The following is a 25,591-nucleotide window of genomic DNA, read 5'->3' as shown; positions in this document are numbered from 1 at the left end:
TTTTTTTTTTTTTTTTTTTTTTTTTTTTTTTTTCCTTTTTTTTTTTTGTCTTTTTTACTGACCAGTAACGGGATCGCAACCCTCGGTGTCACGCCTGTACCGGGGACCGGCAAGGGGATCGCAACCCTCAGTGTTGCGCCTGCACCGCGCTCAGCCAGCGAGCGGGAATCGGTCTCCACATGGGATCCGAACCCTCGGCGGGAGTGCCGCCGCACTCCCAAGCGGCGCACTCTCCAGTGCACCACTGGGCCGGCCCTTGTTTATCTTTTCTAAAAACCAGCTCTTCATTTTGCCAATCTTTTCAATTGTTTTTTTAGTTTCTATCCATTTATTTCTGCTCTGAACTTTATTATTTCTTTCCTTCTGTCAATTTTGAGTTTAGTGGGTTGTTGATTTTCTAGTTTCTTAAGATGTATTGTTAGATTCTTTACTACATCTTTTTTGATGAAGGCATATATTGCTATAAACTTTCTGTTCAGAACTGCTTTTGCCATATCCCATAGGTTTTGGTATGATGTTTCTATTCTTGTTTGTCTCAAGGAATTTTTAATTTCCCTTTTAATTTCTTCATTGACCTATTGGTTGTTTAGGAGCATGTTGTTCAATTTCCATGTATTCATAAAGTTTCTGAAGTTTTTCTGGTTGTTAATTTCTATTTTTATACCATTGTGGTTCGAAAAGATACTTGATATGATCTCTATCTTTTTAAATTTGTGTGGACTTGTTTTGTGGGCTAACATATGATCTATTCTGGAGAATGTTCTGTGTGCAGTTGAAAAGAATGTGTATACTGCAGCCGTTGGATGGAACATTCTGTAAATGTCAGTAAGGTCCATTTGGTCTCTGCTGTAATTTAAGTCAGATGTTTCTTTGTTTATTGTCAGTCTATATGATCTGTCCTTTGTTGAAAGCAGGGTGTTGAAGTCCCCTAGTATAGTTGAAGTCTATCTTTCCCCTTAGGTCAAATAATATTTGCTTCATATATCTGGGTGCTCCACTGTTGGGTACATATATATTTACAATTGTTATATACTCTTGTTGAATTAATTCCTTTATTTTTTTCTTCACAGTTTTTGATTTAAAGTCTATTTTACCTGATATAAGTATGGCTACTCCCACTCACTTTTAGTTTTCATTTGCCTGGAATATCTTTTTCTAGCCCTTCACTTTTAGTGAAGGTTTGTCTTTAATAGTTAGGTGAGTCTCTGGTAGGGAGTATATTAATAGTTGGGTCTAGTTTTTAAAAATCTATTCAGCCACTCTATATCTTTTAATTGGAGAATTTAATCTATTTACATTCAAGGTTATTATTGATATGTGAGAACTTATTCCTCCCATTTCTTTAATTGTTTTCTGGTTGTTTTGTAAGATCCTTAGTTCCTTTCTTTTTCTTTTGTTATTTACCTCTCGATAAGTGGGGTACACAAGAAATGTGAAAAACCAAGGAAACATGATGCTTCCAAAGGACCACAAGTCTCCAGGAACAGACACAAAAGAAAAGAACAAGCATGAAATGCCTGTAAAGGAATTTCAAATAATGATCTGAATTTCCATGGTGCTTATAAGCTTTGTTTTCTTTTTCCTTCTCATTTGTGTATCTGTTGTAATTTCTTTTTTGTGGTTACCTTGGGGCTAACATAAAAAGTCTATTTTAAGCTAATAGCAACTTAACTTTTGTCACATGAAAATACTCTGGCTTCCTCCCACACATAATTTATGGTTTTTTGCCTTGATTTGTTTGTATCTACTATATGTTCCTTAACCACTAATTGTAGCTGTTGTTTCATAGCACCATTGGGGTATTCTGTGTTTGAATGATGAATTTACCTGTACTGGTGAGTTTTGTACTTTTTTTAGTGTTCATGGTAGTAATTATTGCCTTTTCAGTTTCAGTTTTAGCACTCCCCTAAGCATTTCTTGTAAGGCTGTTCTAGTTGTGATAAATTCCCTTAGCTTTTGTTTGTCTGGGAAGGTCTTTATTTCCCCCTCATTTCTTAAGAATAGTTTTGCTGGATAAAGTGTTCTCAGTCGACAGTTTTTTTCTTTCAACACCTTGAATGTGTTATCCCATTCTCTTCTGGCATGAAAGCTTTCTTGTGAGAAATCTGCTGATAATCTAATGGGAATTCCCTTAAATGTGACTTGACACTTTACTCTTGCAGATTATAGAATTCTTTGTTTTTGACTTTTGTAGTTTTGATTATGATGTGCCTTGTAGAGGATCTTTTTGAGTTGGTTAATTGGGGAACTTTGAGCTTCCTGAATCTTAATGTTCATATCTCTCATCTCTAGAAGTTTTTAGCTATTATTTCATTAAATAGGGTTTCTGTGCCTTTCTCCATCTCTTCTCCCTCTGGGACACCTGTTATTCAAACAGTTGCTTAATGGTGTCCCATAGCTCTCATAGGCTTTCTTTTCTTATTTCTATTTTCTTTCTTATTTCTTTCTATTCTTATTTCTTTTTTTCTCTGACTAGGTTATTTCAAAAGATCTGTCTTCAAGTTCAGAAATTCTCTCTTCTGGTTGATCTAGTCCATTGTTGAAGCTCTAAATTGTATTTTTTCATTTCATTCATTGAATTCTTCAGCTCCAAGATTTCTGTTTGGTTCTTTTTTATTTTTGTCTCTGTTTAAAATTTCTCATTCAGATCATGAATTGTTTTCCTCATATCATTGAATTGTTTGTCTGTGTTTTCTTGTATCCCAGTGAGTTTCCTTAAGATCATTATTTGTAATTCCTTTACAGGCATTTCATGCTTGTTCTTTTCTTTTGTGTCTGTTCCTGGAGACTTGTGGTCCTTTGGAAGCATCATGTTTCCTTGGTTTTTCACATTTCTTGTGTCCCTACATTGATATCTGTGCATCTAATGGAGTAGTTGCTTTTCTCGGTTTATGGAGTAGATTATGTAGAAATGAGTTTTTTCTTTAGGTGAGTCCTAGGGTGTCTGCTGAACATGTTGCATTGGCTTTGGTTTTGAGTAGACTCAGTAGTGTAGTTTCCATGCAGTTTCTTCAGTTTTAATCCTCTTCAATGATTTCTGCAAATGCCTCAGTGGCTTAAACAGTGGGACTTTGTGCCAGTACTGACACTGTTTTGCTGAAGGCAAAGACTCTGGGCTAGTTGTTGGGCCAGGTGTGTGTGGGCACAGAGGGCCAATAGGCTATTTGGTAGTCTCTCTGAGGTATAGAGTCACTGCCCAACCAGCAGTCAGGCCAGGCGTGGGCACTCAGCTCTGAGGTTGTCTCTCCTCAGAGGGGGGCAGGGGGTGTTCCCTGAGCTGGAAGCAAGTGAGCCTGGGCATGGGGTGGGGGATTACATGGCTCTGTAAAGGCCCATTAGGGGAGGTGTAGCCTCTGCCTGACCAGGAGTTGGCATATGTGGATGTAGCAAGGCCAGGTGTTTTTATGGAGGCCCACTGGGGGAGACAAAGCCATCACCCTATCTACTCTCAAGCAGGGAACAGGCATGCACAGGTGCAGCAAGACACAGCAGTTCTGCAGAGAACTGCTGGAGAAAGCAGAGCCACTGCCAGATCAGCTCTTATGCCTGGAGTAGGCATGCACCAGTGCAACAGGGTAGGGCAGCTCTGTGGATGTCTACCAAAGGGGGGTGGAGCTGTTGCTCATTTAGCTGTTAAGCCTGGAGCGGGTGTGCACGGCAGCTTTGTGGAGGGCCACCAGATCAGCAGTTGAGCCTGGAGCAAGCCAGCAGGAGTGCAGCAGGATTGTGCAGCTCTAGAGGCCTGCGAGGGGGAGGTGGAGCCACTGCCTACTTTGCTGTTGAGCAGGAAGCAGAAATGCACCAGAGCAGCAGGGCCTGGCAGCTCTGTGAAGGGCTGCCAGAACAGCTGTTGAGCTTGCAAGCCTGCATGGGTGCAGCTGGGCCCAGTGCCTCTGTGGAGACCTGCTGGAGGAGGCAGAGTCACCACCTGATCCACTGTCAGGCAGGGAGCAGGCATGCACCATTGCAGCAGGGTCTGGCAGCTCTGTAGGAGGCTGTTAAGCCTGAAGCAATTCTGCAAGTGTTCACCAGGGCCCAGCAGCTCCATGGTAGCCTACACAGAAGAGGCTCAGCCACTGCCTGAGGGAGCAGGTGTGCACAGGGAGCACTGTGTGCAGCAGCATCCAGTAGCCCTATGGAGGGCAACCAAGGAAAGGCTGAGCATCTGCCAAACTGGATGTCAGGCTGGCCTGCACCTGTGGGCTCAGTGGGCATTTCAGGGCAGGTATATGTGAATGTGCTGAACTGCTGCTGATTAGTGGCTTCCCCACTGGGCAGGTCGGCCTGTTCTCCTGGGGTGTGGGGGTGTTGCCTGGGTTCAGATGCTGGGGTCTTGGTTGTTCTGTCTGGCCTCCTAGGTTCCATACAGCTGTGATCATGGTCCTGTAGGCACCCGTGTGAACATAGTAGAATGAAGGTGGGGCCTTAAAGATAGAGAAGGTCAGTTTCCACTGGCCCTCAGGGCAAGATGATTCTTGCAGTGGATTAGGTTTCAAGATAGGTCTGTGCCATAACCGCTTAGGTCAGGAAGGTGGGAATTGCTCCGTCTGGGCTGTTACTATGAGGCCATACAACTGTACAAACTCCCAGCTCATCTCCAAACTGGGTTTGGTGTCTATGAGGACTGGGGGACTCTCTTGTGGCAAGAATTGCTGGTGTTTGTGGCAGCAGGGGAAACAATCAGGTTTTTCCAGCTTACCTTTTCTCCATAAGGAGAAATCTTCCCTGACTTCCAGCCAGTCAGTGCTGGGAGGCAGTGTAGCAGAGGCAGGATGCTTTGCTCTGCTGTCTGGTGTTATCCTGGTCTTCTGTACCCCACAGGGATTTTGTCTGTTCCTTGGTGCTCTACAAAGTACTTCTTCAGTCATTCCAGCCAATATATAGTTGTTTGTTGTTTTGGTCTCTTTTTGCATGGGGGAAAGGGGACACCAGACAACTCTACTAGGCCATCTTACCCCTCCCTCTCCTTAGTCTCCTAATTCTAAAGTTTATCTGAAAGAATAAAGATATGAAAACAACTAGGAAACTTTATACAAGAAAAATAGAAGATAACATCTTAAATGGAAGTTTATTATAAAGCTGTAATAATGATAATGAGAAATAATAAAGAGTGTAATAAGGTATACATGCAAGGCACTTTAATGAGTATTTTACATTAATTTTTCATTTCATCTAACAGTCCTGTAAGATAGGCGCTACTGTTGTTATTTCCTTTCTACAGATAAGAAATTAAAATTCAGAGAAGTAACTTACCCAAGGTCACAGAGCTAGCAAGTAAGGGATACAGGACCTTGGCACATGGACCAAACCTAGGTCTGTCTTATTTTAACTTTGTAATTTGGAAATGTTAAATGGAGTGTAGCACAATAGGCAGAGATTCCAGAACTACACTTATTTTTTATATGTATGCTTATTACGTTTGCTTAGAAAAAATGTCTAGAAAAAAATACAAAAGTAATAATAATATGTTTTGAGTGGTGGAATTCTTGTGATTTTCAATTTTAATATTTGAATTTTTTAAAGTTACCAGAATTTGGGCAGGGAGGGGGAAGGTGGTGACCGATTACTTTTATAATCAAGCGGTTTATTTTGAAAAGAAAGTATTCACTATGACTGTCACTGCAGGGAGATCTTAACATTTCAAGTTCTACTTCTGATGTATGTTTAAATGATATAATATATCACATTTTTATGGTAAGACTTGACCCTGAATTTCTTCAGACTACCAACAAAGGGGTGCTAACAAACTTTGAGAAATTATGAGGAAAATAATACTACTGATGAATAATATATTTGACAGTTTTCTGATATTATGATAAACGAAGAGCTTTTTCCACTTGAATTATTTTAAGACTGTCTTAATGAGTTTCATTTTTTTTTTTCCTTTTTGTCTTTTTTTACTGACCGGTAACAGGATCACAACCCTTGGTGTCGCGCCCGTACCGGGGACCGGCAACGGGATCGCAACCCTCAGTGTTGTACCTGCACCGCGCTCAGCCAGTGAGCGGGAACCGGTCTCCACATGGGATCCGAACCCTCGGCGGGAGCGCCACCACACTCCCAAGCGGCGCACTCTCCAGTGCGCCACCGGGCTGGCTCATTGAGTTTCATATTTTTAAGTACACAGTCCCACAATAGTATTCCCTAAATGAGAAATGCTAACATCATGTGAGCATCTGGTTATTCTATGCTGCTTTTTTAAGTCTTTCTTTTTTTTCCTTTTTGTCTTTTTTACTGACCGGTAACGGGATCGCAACCCTCAGTGTTGCGCCCACACCGCGCTCAGCCAGTGAGCGGGAACCGGTCTCCACATGGGATCCGAACCCTCGGCGGGAGCGCCACCACACTCCCAAGCGGCGCACTCTCCAGTGCGCCACCGGGCTGGCTCATTGAGTTTCATATTTTTAAGTACACAGTCCCACAATAGTATTCCCTAAATGAGAAATGCTAACATCATGTGAGCATCTGGTTATTCTATGCTGCTTTTTTAAGTCTTTCACTTAATTTGAGTCTTCCTATGTTCTTTTCCAGATAACAGTAAGCATGAATTATGTTATCGGAACCCATGGATGGCTGCCTTATGACAGAAACATTTCTAATTACTTTACGTTCTTCAAAGATCAAACAGTGACAAATCCAAAGTAAGTAATGAACATTTAAAGCAAAACAGCTGCAGCAAATACCTTATTGCCAGGAAAAACAGCTAGATTAATTGATTCATGTTATTTTGAAAAAAATATTTTGAGATCCAGATTTTCTCTTCCTTTCTCCTTCCCCTCCGTTCCTCCCTGCCTTCCCTGCCCCCTTCTTCCCTCCCTATTCCTTTCCCTCCCCTCCCCTCTTTTTATGTCCGAACATGGTATTGGTTCAAAGACAAAGCTGAATTTCTGTAATATCAGCAGTGGAAACAAAAATTACATTTGGAATAGTAGACTTAATTCTATTTTATTCTACCTTATTTTTTAATAAATAATCCCTACGTGTTTTATGTAACAAGAATTTAGTATTTAGCGTAATTTTTTTTTTTTAGTCTCCAAAGTTACATTCTAATTTAAGATGATCTTTTTCTTTCTCTAGTTGTCTTAGCTATATGTTTGCTTATACTTTTTCCTACTTAAGTCACATTCAATGTTTTTTGAGGATCAAATTGCACATATATTTTAAAACTATTTAAAATGATATTATTATTGTATCTTTCTTGTCTTCCTCAACTAGAATAAAACTCCATGAAATCAGGTGTAATGTGTTTTTTTTCTAGTTATTCCACATAGGTCTTAGTACTGTTGCACTTTGCATAAAGCATATTCTCAGCAAATTAAAATTGAATAATAAAGTTCTGAAGCTGAAGTGTCAGAATTAGCCTTCACTTACTGTACACACACTAAATTGCAATCACTTGTGTCTTTCTACAGACTCTAGATTGGCTAAGCTCACAGGTATTTCAATTGAAGGCAGATAAAATCCATGTTTGCTTTGGTTGGAATGGAAAACAATCAACATGAGTATTGTTAGAGATGTGTTTATCTGCCTGATTTATCTCCTATTTATCACGTTATATAGAAGACACCTGGTTTTAGTTTATTTCTCATTTTTTTGGTCCTGACATATCCTGTCTTGTCTTTATACTTTGAGACTACCATTTACAGAATTGCCAATATTTTATTAAATTGGCTTTGAAAGTCAAGATTTAAACCCACTTTACACTGTCACAGGTCTAACTTCTTTATGTTTAATCCTTAACACTATTTGTTGTATATATTTTTATTTTACAAAAAATATGGGGGCCGGCCCGGTGGTGCACTGCTACAGTGCGCCGCTTGGGAGCGCGGCGGCGCTCCCGCCGAGGGTTTGGATCCCACATACAGACCGGTTCCCACTCACTGGCTGAGCAAGGTGCAGGCGCAGCGCCGAGGGTTGTGATCCCGTTGCCGGTCCCGGTCCGGTACGGGCGCGACACTGAGGGTTGCGATCCGTTGCCTGACACGAAAAAAGACAAAAAGGAAAAAAAATATATATATATGAATAAAGTGAGATTGATGTATTTTTTGAAAGTGTTCATCATTTACTAGTGGAAATTTTAAATAGAACATTTCGGACTTCTTTTTCTTTTTTTTTTAAAGAAATTTTAGGAAAGAGTTGATATTGGCCTAAGTGATCTTTTAAGGAAAAGTCTAATATTTGTGTTTACAGAACCCAACGTAGTATGAATGGTCCTTTTGCTCCAGGGCTGGAGGTCACTTCTAAGCTGTTTGTAGTATCACATGATGCAAAGTTACTCTTCAGTGCTGGACACTGGGATAATAGCATTCAAGTGATGTCACTTACAAAAGGCAAAATTATCTCACACAATATCAGACATATGGGTAAGTATTAACTTTTAAAAAAAAACAGAAAGAAAATTTCTGTTTTTTCTAAAACCATAAAATAGGACATACTTCTTGTAAAGAGCATTAAATTTTACTTTTGAAGCTGAGTGACCTTTTGGATCGTGCAATATTGTAAATATTATATGCTTTCTATAGGAGTGTCATGTATTTTGGATATACTAAAGCACCATATAAATTAAATGCATAACACCAAGGTCCAGGGTTTGATCCCTGTACTGAGCAGCCACACACAAAAAAACCGAAAAAATTAAATATAGCTTCATAGTGTCTGGAAGATGTTAGGCTAAGTCTTTTTAAAAAAATATTGTGTGTTAAAAATTAGAATATTAAGACAAAAAATCTGTCATCATTAAATAAAACATCAACTAGCTTATTACTATGTTAACAGTAAAGCATGAGAAAGATAAAATTGTTGCATCTAGTTTAACCTGATCCTTCTTAGTGTCTGAGTCTTCAGTTTAAGAATAAAGCATTGAATAGGTTTTCTCTAATAAACCCGGTAGGGAAGGGAAATGGAGTCTGCCGCTAGCTACTTCTGTACCAGTGACTCCTAAGATGTCACTTAGCTCAGCTGTTTATAGTTCAGGAAAAGTATATTATATATTGTGAATTTACAGTATAATATGTACTGTTTTTCTTAAGGATGCACATATTCTATAGGATTGTAATTGCCAAAGGGAGTAGAAGATGAATGGGGATGAGAGAGCAGAGAAGCCTATCAGAATTAATCAGGGATCCATTTCAAGCTGTCGTCTCCTCCCAAGACTCTGATAGATATTCCCCATGCCCCGCTCTACTCCTCACACTCAAAGAAGGGTGTTCTCAAAAAAAGCTCTCCTAAGTGATTTTGATACTGCTGCTTTCCTGTGTCACTCTTTCCCAATGCTTTTGCAGTGCCATTCCTACATTCCTCCCTGTTAGAATAACTGATTTAGTAATAGTTGAAACATTGATTAAAATTACTCTTAAAGTTCTGCTCCAGCAAAACCAAGCCAATTTCATTTATTTAATTCCTTTTTCTTACAGATATTGTGACTTGCTTAGCTACAGATTACTGTGGAATACATTTGATTTCTGGTTCAAGAGATACAACATGCATGATATGGCAAATAACACAACAGGTAATCACACTTTAAATGTCCTTGGTTTAGATCAGAGATTCACCCTAAGAATACTATTGAGATGTACTAATAGGATAATGAATTTTTCTCTGGCAGTGAGTGACTTGTTTGAGCTCCTTTACATTCTTTTACCCATATTCTGTTCTATCCTAATCACCACAATTTTCCTAGGTTTATTGTCTGATTCATTAACTTATCCCCTATTACTTTCTAAAAATTCCTCCTTATTAACCTCTCTCCTAGGAAAACAGTAATTTTTTTATTGTCTTGATAGCATATTAATATTCCTACTTACCTTTCTGGTGGGACTACTAGAAACTATAGATTTATAATTTTCATTGACTTTATTGCACTCATATTAGTTCAGTAAGTATGTTTTTTCTTTATGGCTTCTGGGTTTTCTGCCTTGTTTAACAGACTGTCTCCCACCCCATATTTATAAAAATATTATCTAGAATTTTTCTCGTTGTATGTTTCTACATTTTATAAAACTTCGTTTACTTCTGAGTGGAAAGCCATTTATGCCAGAATAAATTATTAAGTAAACAACCTTTATCTACTAAAATGGATCTTTCTCTAGGCTCCCCATTCTTCTACACTTATCTATTTTTATGACAATACCAAAATGTCTTTATTTTGGTAGTTTAATATTTGGTAAGGCGGGTTGCTCTATCTCTCTCTCACACACACACACACACACACACACACACACACACACACACACACACACACACACTGTGTTTCCTTTACTAAAAATGTTCTCAGCTAGTTTTATATGGGCATTTATTCTTCCATATAAACTTTAAAAATATTTTAACCATATCCTCCTAAAAAAAAAAACTCTATTTTAGTCTTATTGAAATTGTATTTAATTTATATATTAATTTGGTATGGGTTGACATTTTTATAATTATTCTTATCCAGGAATAGGACATGTCTTCCCATTTTTGTTTCAGGTCTTTTTTATGTCCTTTGATAAAATTTCTTTATAACTTTTTTCCAGTTAGGTCCTGTACCTTACATGTTTACTTCTAATTATCATATTTTATTACTATTTTGATAGATTTTTTAAAAATCATTTTCATTTCTAATTGATTATTGTTAGTATAAAGAAAAGCTGTACAGTGATTTGAGTGATTTCTGTACAGTTATCTTGTATTGAAGCACTTCACCAAGTCCTCTTATCCAGCTCTCATAGTTATTAGTATTTCTTGGATTTTCTGAAAATAAGGTGGATATACAATCATGTGATCTGAAAATAAGTGATTTTCTTTATCTTTTTCATTATACTAATTATTTCATTTTCTTATCCAATTATTAGCTAATGCAGTAAGGTAAGAAAATTATAATGAGCATCCCTGCCTTATGTCTGATTTTGATGAAAAGGCATTCACTTTTTTGCCGTTTGGTATAGTGTTTGCTGCTTGGTTTCAGTAGTCATGTTTTTTACATTTAAGTAGTTACCGTCTTTTTTTATTTTTCTTTTGATAACTTTTTATTTTTAATGAAATTTCAAACTTATAGAAAAGTTGCAAAAATAGTATATTTTGTACCATTTGTCTTAGCATTCTTTCCCAGTGTCTTTCTCCTTCAGCATTTTTTTTATTCTGAGCCATTTAAAAGTTGGCAACATCATGTTCCCTTACCCTAAACACTTCAGTGTGTGTTTTCTAAGAATACCTTCCCCTTCCCCCTCTAATAACTATAGATTTGTTCTCTCCATCTGGTATGTTCACTGTTCCTCTGTTGGTTTGTTGCCTAGATGATTTGTCCAGTACTGAGACAGGTGTGATCAAGTCCTCCCCTATTATCATAAATCAGATGCTTCTTCTCTTATTCTGGAGTGTGCTTTATGGAAAAAGAAGACCTCTTCTTTTTTTTTTTTTTTGGTCTCAGCTGGTGCCTGTCCTTGTGTCAATGCAGTTGAGAATCTGGCATGCCATCTGCACAGTGGCTGTGACTGCTGCTATAGAGACTAGCTGCTTTTGCAGCAGCCATGGCAATTGCGGTGGCTATGGTGAGCTACCCACATGGAAATGGTGTTTTTGGTATGCTCTTTATGTGGTTGCAGCTGGGTTCGGCTTCCCCTGGCTCCATACCTCAGGACCCTGGTGGGGCCCTGGGTTGGTGGTGACAGCTTGCTTCATTGCGTCTGGGTTCGGCTTTCCCCAGCTCCATGCCTCATTCTAAGATGTTGTTGTGGAGCAGTTGTGGGGGAGGTGAGAAGGGGAAGCGAAATAGGGTGCACAAAGGAGGAAGAAGGGGGCATGATCGAGGCCCATAGCACCCCCCTCATTCCAGCAGGGGAGACCAGGGGGCTTCCAGTGGTGGCTCAGTCATTGTTGGGCTGGATGTAGATGTCAGGGGGGTGTGGATGAAGCCCTCAGCCCCCCACCACCCCACCTCAGGAGCCCAGGGCACTTCCTGTGGTGGCTTGGTGGTTGTGACTGGGCTGGTTGTGGCTCTCAGGGTTGTGTGGCTGAGGCCCTCAGCCCTCCCCTCTCTCTGGCTTGGGAGCCCAGGGGTCTTCTGGTCCTTCTAGGTTTTATATGTGTTCTTTGGTGGTGTTAGACCTTTACTAGTTAATATCAAACTTTGATCTGTGGGTGTTTTGTTTTTTCTTTTAGTTCTGTGTTGGATTATTTGCTGTTCCCACCACTTAAACTCTGCACTGGAACTAATTAGTTGTCCTTTGCTTACTTCTAAAGTGGAGGAACTTCCTGTGGGGACCAGCACTTGAAACCCGTAGTTGAGCTAAACTAAATTGCTTCATTACTGCTGATTCCCTGGGGAAGGCTTTTTGTGCAGCTCAGGTTTTAATTGTTGACCTCACGTGTACTTCCAGGTCTTGTGAGGTCCAGTACAAGTGGATTGTCTGGAAACTGGTCTGGGCCTGAGTCTTTTCAGCAAACTGCACCCCTGCAGTTCTTTATTCCTGATCAGTCTCCACTGGGTGTCCTGTGCTGATTGGAGAGCAGATCAGCTGTCCATGCTATGCCCCAGTGTTCCTCTGGTGGGCTTGTCTCCCCCACCATCTGCACTCCAAACAGTTCCTATGGGATGGACCATGCGCTGGTGCCTTGCAAAGGTTCACCGGCCTCCGAGGGGCTCCTTTTTTCTGTTGCCTGTGGCTCCTCTCTCCTATGTGGGTCCACAGGAACCTTGTTAGTAGTGTTGCTGGCCTGGGGGCCACCAAGGCCCTCTTCTCCCCTGCCACCTCCAAGCAGCTTCATATGAAGGGCACAGCTGCAGTTTTTGCCAGCTCTTGCTCCGTGTGCTCACCAACTCCAGACTTGAAGCAGCTGGAGCACGAAATGGAGGCAGCAATCCTTTCTTGTTGTGGCTTCTCCTGCCTTCATGAACTCTATTGCTCTCTCCTCCTTTTCTCCTGAGCTGTAGCAGCTGCAGCTGGGCTGTCATTGCTTTTTAATAGGGAGGGGGTTACTCTGGGAACTGTCTATTCTACCATCTTGACCAGAAGCCAAGAATTAGCTGATTTTTAAAATATGTCAGACTTACACTTGTAGGTGAAGATATGTGTCCCAGGTAGTGGAGTGTCATGCACACTATACAGGTAAAATGTCTTGGCAGGGTTGTCTAGGATAATCATGAATAAACAAACACTGTGGCAACTATTCAAACATTTTATATTATATGAAGTAATATACAAACAAAGAATGCTAAAGACACAAAGACTCTTCCTTCTTCTGAAAGAAAACTAAGATTTTTTAGATAAATTTGTGTTATTAGAAGAACATAGTAAGAATAGCTGTTCAATAAAATAGGAACTCAAAGATGAAATGATAAGATAGTATAATAAAAAGAAAAGAGAAGTTGCAAAAGAATTAAACAGATTGACACCAATACTGTTACCAATATAAATAAACCCAAAGCAGAAACAGCAAGAAACAGATTTGATGTGGTGGCAAACCAAATTAATGTCATGGAAGAAAAATTTAAGGTAATCAAAGTGAATACAAATGAAAAAGATAAAAAGATTAAAGCCATTAGAGAAAGAATGATAACTATAGAAATTAAAGCCAAATCAGCATAAAGATGATTGATGTCCCTGAAGCAGAGACTCCAATAAGTGGAAAAGTGAAAGTATTCAGAGATATAATACAAAATGTTTCTTTGAAGTTAGGAAGAAAATATCTGGAGATTAAGAGGGCAAATAACATACCTGGAAAAATTAATCCAAGACAATCAACATTGGGATCATTCACATCAAGTTTTTGAGCTTCCACAGACTGAAAATAATTCAGGAATCCAAGGAGAAAGAATGAGTACTGCTATGAATAGACTTGTGAAAACTAGTTGCAATGTTAGTTTGTGATTAGAAAGTTTAAAGGAGGTATAAACCTTTTTATAGGCAGCGAGAAAACACTTTTACCTTTGCTTTTCTGTTTTAATATTAGGGAGGTGTTCCTGTGGGCTTAGCATCTAAACCTTTTCAGATTCTTTATGGACACGCTGATGAGGTATTGAGTGTCAGCATCAGCACTGAGCTAGACATGGCAGTATCAGGATCAAGGGTAAGATTTCACCTTTAAGAAATACTGATTATTTTTTCTACAAATTCAGTAGCAATATTTATATCTAAAGAAGTTTTTCCGGGGGAATTGGTAAAAGCATAGAAATCTTATACCATATTTGTGTAGGACTTTACAAAAGTGACATAATACAGAAGGAAAAACACTTCAAAGCACTGGATTATGTTTGGGGATTTTATTTATTGGACTTATTAGTTGAGGGATGAGGGCGTTCTATGAAATAAAATATTATTTGAAATTTCAAGATTGAAATTTTTCCCAAGGTACATGTATCCTTAGTGGAATAATCATTTGTCTCAGTTTTTTTCTCTCACTTCTTTAGCCGGCTCACTTTACTTTCTTCTTTTTTTCTGTTCTTTTCCATTTTTCTAATATTTTCTGGGTATAGGATGGCACTGTGATTATACATACCATTCAGAAAGGTCAGTACATGAGGACTTTACGGCCACCTTGTGAGAGTTCTCTGTTTCTGACCATTCCCAATCTGGCTATATCATCGGAAGGACATATTGTCGTCTACTCCAGTACTGAAGAAAAAACCACCCTCAAGGTATATAACACTTTATAGAGTTGAGATAGACTACCAATAGCGTGTTTCTCTGCCCACATTATATATGAGGCACGTTGAAGAAGGAAAGAATATCATTTTTTTTTTCCTTTTTGTCTTTTTTCGTGACTGGTAACGGGATCGCAACCCTCGGTGTCACACCCGCACCGTGACCAGCAACGGGATCGCAACCCTTGGTGTTGCGCCCGCACCGTGCTCAACCAGTGAGCGGACTGATCTCCATATGGGATCCAAACCCTCGGTGGGAGCGCTGCCACACTCCCAAGGGCCGCACTCTACCGAGTACGCAACCGGGCCGGCCCAGAATATCATATTTTAAAGATGTTTTCCTTTCATCAATCAGTTGTTCATTCCTTACCACTAGGTGGACTTCACAATATTGGCCTCACATCTGTATTTTGTTTTGGGGATTTCTTTTTTTTTTTTTTTTTAAAGATGACCGGTAAGGGGATCTTAACCCTTGACTTGGTGTTGTCAGCACCATGCTCACCCAGTGAGCAAACTGGCCATCCCTATATGGGATCCGAACCCGTGGCCTTGGTGTTATCAGCACCACACTCTCCTGAGTGAGCCACGGGCCGGCCCTTATTTTGGGGATTTCTATTGGCCTATATATGATTTCAAAAATAATTTATTGATTATGTGAACTTCATAAACTTAAGTGGAAATGGTAGCCAAGTCGAAATTTTTTTTTCATGAGGCAGGGTATAAATACAAAAGCCCTGAATTTTATATTTCCTTTTGGTGATAAAACTCTTTGTTTTTTTTTTTTTTTTTTTTGCAGTAGGGCAGCTGATCAGGATGAGGATCCAAAAGCTTTTTAAATATTAAGAGAATCTTTTTCTTTTGTTTAGTTTTAAGAATGTAGGGGGTTTTTTTGGTCTGGATGGAATTTTAATTCTTTTGGTGAAGGTGAGATTTTTTATATTTATTAACTTGGCAGGGTGATTTGAAATCACTTTAATAATATTGTCTGCACATTTTCTCTTTAAATATAACCATATTTTTATTACAAAATGTTAAACTAAATGATTATTCTGTTATAGTCATAGTTTTAACTGATAATATAAAAACTCTGAGTGTGGTGTTAGTAAGACCACAGTCAAGGGTTTGGATCCCTGCACTGGCCAGCTGCCAAAAAGAACCAAAAAACTAAAACTCAGTTTTTATTTGAGATCATTAAATTTTCCTCATCAATTTTTTGCAGGATAAAAATGCATTACATCTGTTTTCTATAAATGGCAAGTATCTAGGGACTCAAGTCCTGAAGGAACAAGTATCAGATATATGTGTAATTGGAGAACACATTGTCACAGGCAGCATACAAGGGTTCCTGTCTATAAGAAATCTCCACAGGTAAATAATAAGAATTACTGAAGTATCACTTAAGAGAAGGTGGCAGTACTTCCAGACTGGTACGGAAATCAGGAATCTAATATTTTTTAAATTGAGGAAACTAAAGTATTCCTGGATTAGTAAATGAAACATATATGTACATTTTAAAATATGTAGGAAATTTTATGTTATGTATATTTTACCACTATTAAAGTTTTTTTTAGTATGTAGAACCAGAAAAAAATTTTTTATAGTGCCACACCTGGATTATGGTTTTGGAAATTTGTTCAATTTATAGTTTAATTTTTACAAACTAAAGTTTTCTTTTTAAATTGTGGTAAAACATACTAAAGTATTTTTAAGGTTAATGTATTTGTATGTGTATGTGGGTATGTGTGTATAAAATTGGTAGGGGGATCTTTTGTTATTTAAACCAGTAAAGGAGAGAGATGTTTGATTAGTGGATTTTTTTAAAAAAACCTTTTCAATAATGGGCTTGCTTGCTTTATTGGTTTTGGCTGCTGGCCGGTACAGGGATCAAACCCTGGACCTTGGTATTATCAGCACCACGTTCTAACCAATTGTGCTAACTGGCTAGCCTGGATGTTTTTAGTTTGATATTCTTCATATTTCCTAGCTTAAATACACAAAACACTATTATTCCATGTGTGCCCTAAATACAGTCTTTTCTTCCCTTTTTAAAAAATTTATTGTGACTTATTTATACTGCTCAAACTATCTTGGGCTCCCCAAAAAACCTTTCTTAAAAATCGCTCTGGTCCAGGGTGTTCTTTCTACATTCATATCAGATTCATTTCTGTACCAAAATCCCTTCCCTATTTTTGTATTTTCTTTCTTATTTTTGTCATTATTTGTCCCATGGCAGAGCATTGAGCCCCCATTCTAATCGTATCTTTTCAACATTTTTTTTACAACCTTGGTTTCAGGGTGCTGTTAGGAGAATCTCAAATTAGAAAAATCAGTGGGATCTTTTAGCAATTTACCATAGAACATAGTATGTGCATCATAGGATTCTTCATTCACAAATCATCAAACAAGCACAGGCGTTTTTCATAATGGAATATTAGACAATGCAAATAGACCAATTTTAGTTACCTTCTTCTCTCCTCTTCCTCCCACAGCCATGCTTTTTGAGCTTTTCAGCCTTCTTACCAACCTTAACTTACTATTCCACAAGGTGAAAAGCATTTAATGATAGTGCCTGTGTGCTCAGTACTTTGATGTTTATTCACAATAACTGACTTTGAGGGGGTTAAATGTTGATATTTTTGATGGGAAAATAACAATATTTTTACAGTAATTAAAAGAATTTAAAAACTAAATTGTGTGGCACTAATTATATGTGCAGGAGGAATTTTACAGACATTAAGGATTATTATGGCTCTGAGAAGTCAGGATTAGTAGGAATTGAAATGGAGAAAGAAAGAGGGAGGGCCTTCTTTTGGAGATGGAGGTAGCCAAAATGAGAGAAAATAAAGTACAAAGACACAGGGATGGCAATGAGCATGGTATGTACTATGCTGCATTTCCGGGATAAAGTCAAGGCAAGGCTGGAACAAATACCCACTGGTAATATGAGGCTCAGAGAATGGTGACTGAACTGTGGTGCAAGAACTTTATTTCCACATGTTTTAGGAAGGACACTAAGGACAAGAATCACATAGAATCCTGTCTACCTGGTTTTTTTTCCTTACTTTGTCTCTCATCTTCCCTCTAATCTCACCAACATCCCTCTGTCAAGGGAACAGACAGGCTATTTGTCTTAGATAAACAGTGAATCAGAAAGATTTGTATTAGTACAGTGGATTGGAAAATTGAAGAAAGGTTCTCAAGAGAGTAAGGAAAATAATTCTTATACATTAGGTTGATGGTTGCTTTATTAATTTTTTTATTACATATGGTTAGAAGAAAAACATGTTGAGAATAGAGAAAAAGATCTGTTTTTCAAGTATTTTAATTAATGCTACATCAGTCCTTGTGTCATTTTGACTTTCTGAACTGAAGTTCCCACATCAGTAAAATTAGAATACAGAACTAGATGGTCATTAAGTTATCTTCCAGGTATAACATTTTGTGAATTATATGTCCGTGTAATTATGTATGTATTTTTTATTTCTCTTCTAGTTTGAATCTCAGTGTCAACCCATTAGCCATGCGATTGCCTATCCACTGTGTTTGTGTAACCAAAGAATACAGCCATATTCTTGTGGGTTTAGAAGATGGCAAATTGATTGTAGTCGGTGTTGGCAAGCCAGCTGAGGTAAAACCTAGCATTAAGAATTTCATTTTCCATACTGTTGGGGATTCCTTTGGCTCTCCTTCATTCCATCTGAATCAGAAGTCTCACTTATGGATAGGCAAGTTTAAAAACAAATTTGATTTTTCAGAGGGCAGTAAATGAAAAGAGAGAATAAATCTGTTATTCAAGAATGATGTTTATATTATGATATAATTGAAAGCACACATTTGGCAGTTTCTGTCTGCCACTCGATATGAATAAGAGAACCACTGCTTGGATTTTCAATACGTAAAAGCCTTTATAAAAAATCAAATAGGGCCGGCCCGGTGGCGCACTGGAGAGTGCACCGCTTGCGAGCGCAGCGGCGCTCCCACCGAGGGTTCGGATCCCATGTGGAGACCGGTTCCCGCTCACTGGCTGAGCGTGGTGCGGGCGCAACACCGAGGGTTGCGATCCCATTGCTGGTCCCCGGTACGGGCGCGACACCGAGGGTTGCGATCCCGTTACCGGTCAGTAAAAAAAAAAAAGACCAAAAGGAAAAAAAAAAAATCAAATATAGGCTCAAACAGTAAAACTAACTTTAACAAGTGCCTAGCATGAGTGTATGTCAGTTGTCCTTTTGTAAAAGCATGACCGTTTACTTGGAACTGCAAATATCCCCACATAACATGTTTATTCTCAGTGAGTTTCCTATCATTACTATAAATTATTTGCTAAAGGTTTATTACTGAATATTCAGATACCATAAATCTAACTCTTGTTCCTAGGAAAGCTTAGTGGCTATACTCCAAGTAAGTTAGTGATTCTTTTAAAAAATTTATTTTATTACGTAGAATTTAAGAGAGCATTATAAGTTTTTTTTAAGAGTCATCATTGGTCTTTTCCTGAGAAATCTAGCTATATAGTGTCTATAGGGATTTTTTCAAGGGAAGAAATTACTGTCACTCTGTCAGTGGTTATAATAAATGTATTATAGATCATAAGAGACTTTTTGTTTTTGTTTTACAAATATTTTATGATTTTTTTTTTTTAGTCCTTAGACTCTTTTCAAGATATTTTAATAAAAAAGAGTTCTTACTAAATTAAATGACTGGAAAATTTAGTTTCAGATGTAACATTCGCCGAAACCAAGTTAATAACTCTGTATGTCAGTATTTCACTCATTTTTAAGACATTTTACATATGTTTCCATTCAATGCTAAGATTCTTCACTAATAAATTTCTCAAATAAATGCTGCCCTCCTGTTCTCTGTTAATGTGATGATTACATAAGAATTCTGCTCGAAGTTGGTCTTTGAGTGTGTTTCACTTTGTTTGGTTTACTCAAGTGTCTTTAAATTTGCCTGCTCTCCCCTCACCTTAGGTAAGTTCGTCAGTTTCTGATTTTACTGAATTTTTTTAATGAACTGACCATTATGTGCATACATTTCCTTTATAAAACTTCATTGGAAAAAACACCTAAGCAACTTCATTTGATAGACCTAAATTAATATTTTGTGATATTTATCAAATAAGTTTGTTAAGGGCCAGCCCGGTGGCGCACTGGAGAGTGCGCCGCTTGGGAGTGTGGCGGCGCTCCCGCCGAGGGTTCGGATCCCATGTGGAGACCGGTTCCCGCTCACTGGCTGAGCGTGGTGCGGGCGCAACACCGAGGGTTGCGATCCCATTGCTGGTCCCCGGTACGGGCGCGACACCGAGGGTTGCGATCCCGGTACCGGTCAGTAAAAAAGACAAAAAGGAAAAAAAAAAAGTTTGTTAATTTGCCATCATTGAAAAATGTATATAGAATGATATGTCTACAACACATAGAATCTGAATTATGAATAAAAGTATTGTCTGTTTTACATCTTTGAATGTATCAGCTGAATTATGTATCTGCTTTAGAAAATTGGATACTTAGCATCCTGCATATTTAAAATGTAATTCATTCCATAAATTTGACAGTCGAATATGAAATATATCTATGTTTAGTTATGAAAAGATATTTCTATTTCAAGATGTTTTTATCTAAAATATCAGAACCTTGATTAATGTGTATTTTTAAATCATATACCAGTTTTATATATTACTCTGTCAGTTATACCAGATGATAAAATAGTAATAGGTTAATGGAAATAATGTTTCAGACAATACATCTAGAAATGAAAATGCAAAACAAGCATGCCAGAGCCACTAGTGTCTGTATGAGGCTTGTCTTTTATCACTCCAATAAATGTACCCTAGAAAAGTGACTGTTAAAAAAGGCGGCAGAGGAATCATCATTAAAATGTAGATTGCACTTGGGAAGGTAATTACAACAAATCATGTGGGGGTTTTGCCCCATCTAGATGTATAAGCACTGTTAAAGGCCATTTACTCAGTGATTCAGTTAATATTTAATTAGTGTCTACTTTATGCTGTGAAGATAGGTGGTGCAAATTTAATGGTGAACAAACTGTGATCCTTACCTTGAAAGGGCTTATGCTATTCTTATTTTCTAAACTACTTTCTATCATTCTATTGTTAAATATTATGTTTTGAAATTCTTATATCAAAATATTTTTAAATTACTTTTTTTCATGAAATCATCATTTTAATTTCTCTTTATCCTTATGATCGGCATTAATATACTGCAGTTGCAAGAAAAGAAATTTCCCAAACCTATACGTCTTGTTAGCTACATTAAGTTGGAGAAGCTTATTTTAATGAAGTGATACATATGTTTGTTAGTATATAAAGTAAAGGAGTGTGGTAATTTTCAAATAACTGGCACATTTAATTTTTAAATTTACACATTAGCATTAGCCCTTTCTCAGCTGAAAGACATAATCATTATAGAGCCTTTCTTTATTAATCAAGAATCTTTAAAATGTTAATGAATCTGCTAACAAAACATTTCTTTTGCATTCTACAAAATTAACGTTTCATATATCAATATTATTTATTTATTTTTTTAATGTCTATTCTTTATTTCTCTGGATTACTTTAAACAGATGCGTTCAAGTCAGCTTTCTCGAAAATTATGGGGATCTAGCAAGCGGCTCAGCCAGATTTCAGCTGGAGAAACTGAATATAATACTCAAGATTCCAAGTGATTGTTATTTCCATCTTCTGTCATAGATAACTGAAACTTGATTTACTGCTTTGTCACTTAAACCACATCTCTCAACTTCCTGAAATGTTTCAAGGCTTTTATCCCTGAAAATCATTTAGAGATTACCACAATTTGGTATAGTACATATGTAAAGACATAAGTTGTATTGTTATTCATTTTTAAAATTTCTGGTTCACATTAATGAGTACCGTCTTACTATCTAATTCTTAGTCCACACTAAAGTAGATTTGAGAAAATATATTTGATTCCATTTAGTGGCCTATTCCTAAAGATCATTAGATTCATTTGCAAAAACAAACTTTCAAAATGAAGAAATTAGGTTCAGTTTGCTTGTTAATAGCAAAATTTAAGGTACAGATAATGGGACAGTTGAGAGACATGGCTTTTAATACATTCTTAATCATTTTCCTATTTACTGACTACCATATAAAAAATATATCAATTTATTTACAGAACTCCTGATTGAAGGTAATATTTTAAGGGCATCTGTTGCACATTTGGATTTTCAAAACACAAAAAGTTCCAGGTTTGCATAGTAATATTAAAATAAGACTGGTACATTGATTCATTCCACTAACACTTAGCATATTACTAATGAGAATTTACCAAGATGCATTATTATCCTTAAATAATCAGATTTGGTAGGAAAAAGAGAAACCAGAGATACATTTTACAGATGTATTTCATTAATAGTATAATTAAGCAAAAATGCTAGGTGTGATTTTGACAGTTGGGTCCTTTAAGTAGCATTCGCAGCACAATTTGCATCTGCAAAGTTCAAAATTTCTTGGCTTTCTATACTAAGCAAATACTGTGTTTTCCTCTAATAATTAGAACAGTTAGCAATAATACCCAAATATATTACATTTTACCTAGGATACCCATGTGATTCAAGAATGAATTGAAAAGATATGTATAACTTAAAGTAGTCCTTTGGATATACTAATTTTAAAAAACACATTTCTATTTCATGTTATGTACAACTTTTAGGATTACAGTTAATTTTATTATACATCGTTAAATGTTACATTATGCTTTATTATTCAAGATTTTAAAGTAAAAGGCTGATTGATTTAATTTGGAATTCAAAAATTGTTAAACCTAGTTCTTTTATGAGATCCACTTTGACTTAGGTCACAGAGCTTTTACAACTACCAGTGTTATTAATCTGAGATTCCAGGGGTTTTGGAGACTTTATGAATCCCCTGAAATTGTGTGGAAATTTCCTTTTTTGTGGTTTTGTTTATTTGTTTGTTTGGGGGGTTTTTTTGGTTGCTGGCCAATACAGGTATCGAACCCTGAACCTTGGTGTTATCAGCACCATACTCTAACCAACTGAGCTTACCAGCCAGCCTGTGTGTGGGTATGTGTGGGGGTGTGTGTAAATTTTGTATGTTAAGTGCATTTGCAGGAAAGAATGGTTGCATGGCTTTCTTAAAAGGGTCTACAACAACAACAACAACAACAAAAAGGAATGATTATAATTACAGATTCTGTTATTATTTTTATAATAATATTCCTTTTTCATTTCACAAATTATAGATTTCCTTACATCCAGTTGTCTTAATTGAATCTTGGAGAAATTTTTCCTTTGTAATTTCTCTCTCCTGTTGACTACAGTATCCAATGCCCTTTTTAATACAATCCTATGAGTAAGTAAAAAAACTTTTTTTTTAAATGAAAGATTTTGTTTAGGGAAACTTTTGAAATGATTTGTTTTGAGTCAAGACTAATTAAATTTATAGAAGAATTTCCTTTCCAATAAATTAAAATCCTGTTTTATCCAGGAAAAAATAGCTATGTTTTAGGTAAATAACACTGAAATAAACTGGCGCGGCAATTATAAAATAGCACATATGTAAATGTGAAGGTTTCCTTCTCTGAGGACTTCAGGAATTTGTGTTTAAAAAAGTCTCAAAACAAGGCAATACAAATAATTATGATTTATAAGTGAGACTTATTGCTTCCTTTAGTTTATCTTTATTCTTTTGTTTTATTTTTTAACTCCCAGTCCAGTTCTCCACCCATGGTGCCACGATGGCCATTTTGTTTTATCTTCTTTTTTTTATTAGGAGACTTAAAGTCTGTAGAACCCAACATGATTGATTTTTGGTTTTTAATATATAGTTTTTTTGATAAACTTTTTCTAAATCAAAACTTTGTAAATTTTTCTTCTGGTTATTTATCCAGAGATTTTGATATAAGTATGATTTCTTTATTTTTAAGGTCATTTAATATTGAGTTTGGAAATTATTTTGGATGTTTATGAGTTATAAGAACTTAATCGGAGAAAAATTTCTAAATTTATCATTTTTTACTCTGCTGCTTTTTAGATGGAGGAGCTGAACAAGCACTATTCATTTTATAGCTAAAGTAAGAAGAAGCTTTGTTCACAGTATAAGTATTCTACCTAGACTAATACTAAATGTTCAGGGTAGTGGAATTATTCCTTATGTTACTTTTCCCAGAAAGTAAAAACCAAAAATACGGAGTTTGAGGAAAAGCTTTGAGAATACTAGCAACGGTCTAGAAGAATGGAACTTAAACTTTATCTATTAAAATAAGTAAATATGGTAGAACCATTAGCTGAATAATATATTCCTCATTTAAATAGTATAGGCCACTGAATTTAAAATCACTGGAAAGATGTACTTTTGGGGATTCTGATATATGTAGATGTTATTCATAGAAATTATTTCTCTATTGTATAATGGGAGAAATTACCAGTATCATTAGAATGTAATAACAGGTGGGCATTTTGGCTGATGAATATGGTATTTCAACTTGGCTGTTATAAAGTCTGTTATCTTTACAGAACTTTATATCTGCTTTTGTTTCTTGACACAGATGCTGATGGAAATAAAAACCTTAGCATCCTGCTGATGGGGAGAGATTTATACTAAGATAATGATTTTACTTTTGGAAAGTGAGATCAAGTATTAAAACATGTAATAGGTGTGCACACTTAGAGAATAAAGCAGCTTTCCAAAACTTTTTACAACTCTCCCTAATCAGTATTCTTATCACTTAGACAAAATTGCAAGAGAGAAGAAAAAATATATCAGCACATGAATATCAGGAAAGCATGTAAAAATGAAGGTTGGCCAGTTGGTTTTTATTATTCTTCTTTTTATCCTTTGAAGCTGATGTCAGCTATGAAGAAGTTTCTATCTATGAATTTCCTTAGGTCACACTGCATGCTTTTGTAGGAGAAAAATGCCAAGTATTCATTTTGTCATTAGCAAGGAACGTCAGTGAGGTTTCCTTTTTTCCCTCTATTTAGGGCATATCAAAATTATCCTTCAAAGAACTGGTTTTGAAAATCAGCTTTATGCTTCTGTAAGGAATAAGTGTGCACTCAGAATTTAGGTTTGAAATTTAAATCTTAACCTAAGACTTTATAGTTTGCTTGAATGGGAGTAGGCAGAAAAAAATTAATTTGAATACCAGATTTTTATTTAATAGTGATAGATATATGGCATTTGCCTTCAAGTATATTTTATGTTGTTAATACCAAAAAATCAGTAACGAAATCTTTTAATTAAATTTAAAGAGGTTAGTTCCTTTTATGTATTTATATTTATAAAATAAGCATTGTGTTTATCACCTTTCCAATGAAAAGATACAAGCACTTAGACTATATTAAATATAAATATTATAGTATTAAATAATATCATATAATATGTGATATCATGGGGGGTGTGGGTGTGGGTGTATGTGGGTGTGTGTGTGTAAAGGTTAGCCTCTTCAAATATATTATTAAACCTATCTTTCATAAATAGGTTCTTAAACCTCTCTCCATAACAGTTTTTGACTGCAATATAAGAAATGAAATATATTATTTTTACTCTAACTCTAACCTGTTGTTTTTATTTGTCAGCCAGACTTATAGCTTGTCCTAAATATTATTCCTTTCATCCACTGAAACTGTTCTTTCCCAAAAGATTTCCCAAATCACTCTCAGCAAATATTCATTCTGAATATTCTTTTTGCCTAATTCACATATCATTTGTACTCAACATTTGATTTGTTTCAAATTTGACCCCATCCATATCATTGTTCTGTAGAGTTTTCTTATGTTTATCAGAGTTGTGGTGGTGCTTTTCCTGATGACATTAGGCAAATGTGGGCCACAGCCTTACTTCTTTCATTTAAATCTAGCATTTCATAGGCCATTGGTTCTTGATTGCAATTGCAGATCAGACTTGTCCATGGAGTTTTATAAATACACAGATGTCTGTACACTACTTTGGACTTTCTGAATCTCTTTACT

At 36.7% G+C, this 25,591-nt stretch overlaps 1 protein-coding gene across 1 annotated transcript in view; it reads left to right on the top strand.

Moving 5' to 3' along the window:
* NBEAL1 (neurobeachin-like 1) overlaps positions 1-21,860 on the top strand; it is a 173,940-nt gene extending 152,080 nt beyond the window's left edge. The window contains exons 47-54 of the mRNA XM_008574031.1: positions 6,532-6,641; positions 8,191-8,363; positions 9,414-9,508; positions 13,927-14,043; positions 14,450-14,611; positions 15,837-15,985; positions 18,110-18,245; positions 21,197-21,860. Coding sequence (XP_008572253.1) covers positions 6,532-6,641; positions 8,191-8,363; positions 9,414-9,508; positions 13,927-14,043; positions 14,450-14,611; positions 15,837-15,985; positions 18,110-18,245; positions 21,197-21,298 — 1,044 coding nt within the window. The 3' untranslated portion in view covers positions 21,299-21,860. The remainder of the gene's footprint in view (positions 1-6,531; positions 6,642-8,190; positions 8,364-9,413; positions 9,509-13,926; positions 14,044-14,449; positions 14,612-15,836; positions 15,986-18,109; positions 18,246-21,196) is intronic.
* The last annotated feature ends 3,731 nt before the right edge of the window (positions 21,861-25,591 follow it).

The sequence above is a fragment of the Galeopterus variegatus genome, unplaced genomic scaffold (assembly GCF_000696425.1).
Source record: "Galeopterus variegatus unplaced genomic scaffold, G_variegatus-3.0.2 Scaffold985, whole genome shotgun sequence".
Classification (NCBI taxonomy): domain Eukaryota; kingdom Metazoa; phylum Chordata; class Mammalia; order Dermoptera; family Cynocephalidae; genus Galeopterus; species Galeopterus variegatus.
Note: the sequence above shows the minus strand (reverse complement) of the source record. Positions and strands in the feature narration are given on the sequence as shown.